Source organism: Stomoxys calcitrans, chromosome 3, assembly GCF_963082655.1.
Source record: "Stomoxys calcitrans chromosome 3, idStoCalc2.1, whole genome shotgun sequence".
Lineage (NCBI taxonomy): Eukaryota > Metazoa > Arthropoda > Insecta > Diptera > Muscidae > Stomoxys > Stomoxys calcitrans.
In genome coordinates this window covers 98,440,581-98,445,949 of record NC_081554.1, presented here as the reverse complement: position 1 = coordinate 98,445,949, position 5,369 = coordinate 98,440,581, and the positions used below count along the sequence as shown (strand labels likewise).

Here is a 5,369-nt window from a genome sequence, read left to right as displayed (position 1 = left end):
TCCGATTCGGGCCATAAATAAATGCTGAACATTGTAGAAGTCATTGTGTAATATTTCAGTTCATTCGGATAAGAATTGCGCCTTGTAGGGGCTCAAGAAGGAAAATCGGGAGATCGGTTTACATGGGAGCTGTATCAAGCTATTGATCGATTCAGACCATATAAGACACTATGTTGAAGAATGTGAGAGAAGCTGTTGTGCAAAATTTCTTCCAAATCGGATGAGAATTGCGCCCTCTAGAGGCTCAAGAAGTCAAGATCACAGATCGGTTTACATGACAGCTATATAAGGTTATGTTCCGATTTACGCCATACTTAGCACAGTTATTGGAAGTCATAAGCGGAAGAGAATTGCGCACTGTATTGGCTCAAGAAGTCAAGATCCAAGATCGGTTTAAATGTCAGCTATACCATATTATGAACCGATTTGAACCTTGTTGGAAGTGATACCAAAACACTAGGTGAAAAATTTCAGTCAAATCGGACGAGAATTGCGCCTTCTAAAAGCTCAAGAAATCAAGACCCAAGATCGGTTTATAAGGTTATGTACTGATTTACGCTATACTGAGTACAGTTATTGGAAGACATAACAAAACACCTCGTCCAAAACTTCATCCAAAGCGGATGAGAATTGCGTGCTCTATTGGCTCAAGAAGTCACGATCCAAGATAGGTTTACATTACAGCTATACCATATTATGAACCGATTTGAATCGTACTTAACACAGTTGTTGAAAGTGATACCAAAACACTATGTGCAAAATTTCAGTCAAAGTGGACAAGAATTGCGCCCTCTAGAGGGTCAAGAAGTCAAGACCCAAGATCAGTTTATACGGCAGCTGTATCAAAACATGGACAGATTTGGCCCATTTGGAATACCAACTGACCTACACTAATAAAAAGTATTTGTGCAAAAATTCAAGCGCCTAGCTTTAATCCTTTGAAAGTTAGCATGATTTCGACAGACAGACGGATGGACAGACGGAGATTGCTAGATCGACTTCTAATACCTCGAAATATTCTTCTAAAACCCCATAAATTACATATATTCTTGATCGTCATGACATTTTAAATCGATCTAGCCATGTCTGTCCGTCGACCGTCTGTCTGTCGAAAGCACGCTAACTTTCGGAGGAGTAAAGCTAGGCGCTTGCAATTTTGCACAAATACTTTTTATTAGCGTAGGTCGGTTGGGATTGTAAATGCGCCAAGTCGGTCCATGTTTTGATATCGCTGCCATATAAACCGATCTTAGGTCTTGACTTCTTGAGCCTCTAGAGGGCGGAATTCTCGTCAGATTTAACTGAAATTTTGCACCTGGTGTTTTTCCTTTTATATCACCTTTTGGAACATGTAATTTTACACCATTTTAAACTGTGTGACCAAATTGATTAGTGACAAATTCCATCGGGAAGCTGAACTTTATCAGTGTATGAGGGGATTTCCCAATGTTTATAATTAGTTTACTTTTCTTTACTGTCATGAATCACCATTCAATGTTTATTTTCTGTCCGATGGACTGTTAGTCGAGATTGACGTACTAATTATGACTCGGTAGTTGTAAATTCACAATATTTTCTCCAACACATGACGTATGGGAATTTTTAATTACGTTGGGAGCTACGGACTCATTATTTGAAATATCGCTTGCAAATACAGGTATTAAAATAAAGAACAAAATATTGTTATCGAAATCCTTTGTGATGGCTGGATATCAGAGAGTGAACATGTTGTTATCAAAATACAAAATATTTCAATAAAGATACTGTTTGTTTGCCGCTGAGTCACATGCCTTAAAACTGGTAGTCTCTTATCTTCATACCCATGCAGATAAGCACAACAGTGATCGATTGCTATAAGGAAGGGGGTGAACTCGAGCATTTTCAGAATTTTTTCTACCAAAAAACAAAAGTACTTTAATTTGTTGTCTACTTGGACCTTTTTTTTGTTGTTATTAGGTTTATTTTTATCGAAATCAAAATTCTTGTTTGAATTCTGGGACTCGTAAAATATTTTATGGCACAGTTTGATTTTGTTATTTTACGAGGGCACTACCTTGAACGAAAAACTTGACCGCATAGAAGACTAAATAAAGGCCTGATAGTTCTCCATCCTCACTATGCCACCACCACCGTATGGATATGAAGATCCATATCGCCATCGCCATCATCATCACCATCATCGCCCAGGTATCGAAATTGATATTGTACCCGGCTGGAGTCGTCCATACTATCCTCCACCTCCCCTACCGCCTCCTAGAGCTGAGGTGGTTGTCGTAACTCCAGCTGCCACCTACATTCCACCTCAAGTTCCAGGCCAATACTACAATAATGGTGGTTATTGCAATAACGGCTACAATGGATATAATAACCCTCCCTATCCAAGGTGGTGATATCTGAGTATTGGAATACCAGTCAAGGACTTAAACATTTTATAATTACAACAATAATAATAAAATAAAGACTGCTGTGTCCGTTCTACGCTTTGCAAATAAAAAATAACACACTCGATAATCTTTAACCATAACTTTGAAGAAGATATTATTTGGCAAACAACAATTTGGCGGACTCTTTCATAATATTTTCTAAGGATGATATGATATGAAAAAAGATAGATGTGAACAATCTTGGTAGAGCACTTATATTTAATATAAAAAATGCGACTTGCAACATCGTATGATTTTACTAATTTTTCCATAAATAAATTTTTAGGTCAGGCAAGTCTTCAAAGCAACTAGTATATACAAGTACGAGTAACACATGGGCTGAAAAGTCCATAGGAAAATATAAAACTTGCATCACAAACTCCAAGCATATTATAATTTCACTGTGATACAAAAAATATGCAGGGGTTCTGTGTACCAATTCTGTTTTGTTGAAGACCATGGGAAACGAAAATACCTTCAATATTTCCGGGTCACTTCGTTACATGATTTTATGACGCTATATGTAGAGAAAACGCATTTTCGTAGATCTTTGGTTTAAAACATGCATAACCTTTTTTTGATTCACATCGGATTTCTATGAATCATACACGCTACCGGGGCGCCGAGTTGGTAGCTTGTTTGGATTACCAGTGCAGGAGTCGTGGGTTCGATTCCCGCCAGAAGCCTCGGTCTGTCGCTACTGTGGTATCACAATGGACTTAAAATTGTATAAGTGAGTCTGTAAAGGACTGCCACTCTTACCTAACCTAACCTACCCTCTTTTGTAGGTCAAAACAGTATCTTTAAAATCGCTAAGTTACAGTGACTGAAATATAAAAAAAAATTTACTAAAGAACAAAACAACATTTTCTTCGGTCTCAATTCTGCTTAAGAGGTACCAAACATTATATATACTACTGGAAAATAAATATGCTTTCTAAAATGGATAATAACAATAAAACCGGTTAAAAAATAGATGATTCATGCAATTTTTGTGTTTTTGCATTTTTGATCTCCTGCTGATGATTTTTCTTGGTCGAAACTGAAATTGCGATACAGGAAATCAGTCAAATGCTTCTAGCAACAACACTCATTGCTGACTTTTAAATGTTTTTATACCCTCCATCATAGGATGGGGGTATACTAATTTCGTCATTCTATTTGTAACATCTTGAAATATGCATCTGAGACCCCATAAAGTATATATATTCTTGATCGTCATGTCATTTTAAGTCGAACTAGCCATTTTTCGATTCGATTCAGACCTTATTAGACACGTATGTTGAAGGCCATGAGAGAAGCTGTTGTATAAAATTTGCCAAATCGGATGAGAATTGGGCTCTCTAGAGGTTCAAAAAGTCAAAATCCAAGATAGGATAACATGACAGCTATACCAGATTATGAACCGATTTGAATCATACTTAACACAGTTGTTGAAAGTGAAAACACTACGTGCAAAATTTCTGCCAAATCGGATGATAATTGCGCCCTCTAGAGGCTTAAGAAGTCAAAATCCCAGATCGGTTTATATAGCATATATATCAGGTGATGTACCGATTTGCGTCATACTTAGCACAGTTATTGGAAGTCATAACAAAACACCTCATGCTAAATTTTAGCCAAATCGGATGAGAACTGCGAGCTCTATTGGCTCAAGAAGTCAAGACCCAAGATCGGTTTATATGGCAGTTTTATCAAAACATTAACTGATTTAAACCATACTTAGCACAGTTGTTGGAAATGATATAAAAACACCACTTGCAAAATTTCAGTCTAATCGGGCGAGAATTGCTTGCGATAGACAGACGGACATGGCTAGATCGACTTAAAATGATATGACGGTCGAGAATATATATACTTTATGGGGTCTCAGACGCATATTTCGAGGTGTTACACCCCCATCCTATGGTGGATGGTATAAAAACAGGATGTTCCTTACATAAGAATCAAACAATAAGTAAATGTTAATGCGTTAAATATGTAGAAGCTACAAAGGTACCAATCATTCAGTGTAAGAAGACTATCAGTTTAAGTCTTTTACCTGTTTGCTTTAAATGATAAATGAAGTCAAAAATGTTCAATTTTTATGGCCTTGGTTATTATGGGTTAAACAGGTAAACATTAATGGGTTAAATTGATAAAGGATATAACGGAACCAAACATGTTGTTCCGAAACTGATCCATTATAATTTCTGTAAGTGAACAATAAACAGCAAAAAGTGAAGCAATAGAAAGTCTTATTATTATTTTTAAAATTTACCAAAGGTCGAAAATATTATCAAACTACATAAAAATGTGTAGTAAAAGAAACAGCTTTTGTTGTATATGTGGATAAACGACATAAAATATATGTGTCGGTAAAGAAGCTTATTATTTCTATTTAAGAAGAATATTTTAATCGTCCCCTATGGAAAATGGAATATACCATCGGTTTGCTGCTTGTCTTGTTATTCAACGCTTAGATTCTGGAAATAATGTTCACATTGTTCTTTTGAATTGCCGTTGCAAAAGATGTAAACAAAACATTTCGCAGGACCGCGGAAACTAGTTTGTTTGTATCACCGAAAATAGTAATTTGGCCTACTGCAATGATGTGAACAACTTGGATATAGCCATGATCCAGAAGATTGGCAAATATTTACTGACGGTTTAACATAAAGTAATATAAACATTTTTATATGGTTTCCTAAATTTTAGTTATATATGTATATCTTCTATTTCCAGGCCTGAAAGCAGTGCTTTTGCATAATGATGGATCGCATCCTTCTGTACCATTGGCTTACGCTACAAATATCAAAGAATCATATGACAATATGTCTCATATTCTAAATGCTATAGGATACAGTACACATAAGTGGCTAATTGTGGCTGATTTTGAAAGTATTAACAATTTGGAATGGCTTGCAAGGTGGTAACATAAAGTATTCTTGCTATTTCTGTGAATGC

General features: G+C 36.2%; 1 protein-coding gene across 1 annotated transcript; it reads left to right on the top strand.

Annotated features, from left to right (window-relative positions):
- Nucleotides 1-1,968: 1,968 nt before the first annotated feature.
- On the top strand, nt 1,969-2,533 carry LOC106095153 (uncharacterized protein DDB_G0272718). The gene has a single exon (XM_013262398.2). The coding sequence runs from the start codon at nt 2,118-2,120 to the stop codon at nt 2,388-2,390; it is 273 nt and encodes a 90-aa protein (XP_013117852.2). The 5' UTR covers nt 1,969-2,117; the 3' UTR covers nt 2,391-2,533.
- The last annotated feature ends 2,836 nt before the right edge of the window (nt 2,534-5,369 follow it).

Coding starts and splice junctions, on each gene's coding strand:
- LOC106095153 (XM_013262398.2), top strand. CDS start 2,118: ATGCCACCACCACCGTATGGATATGAAGATCCATATCGCCATCGCCAT.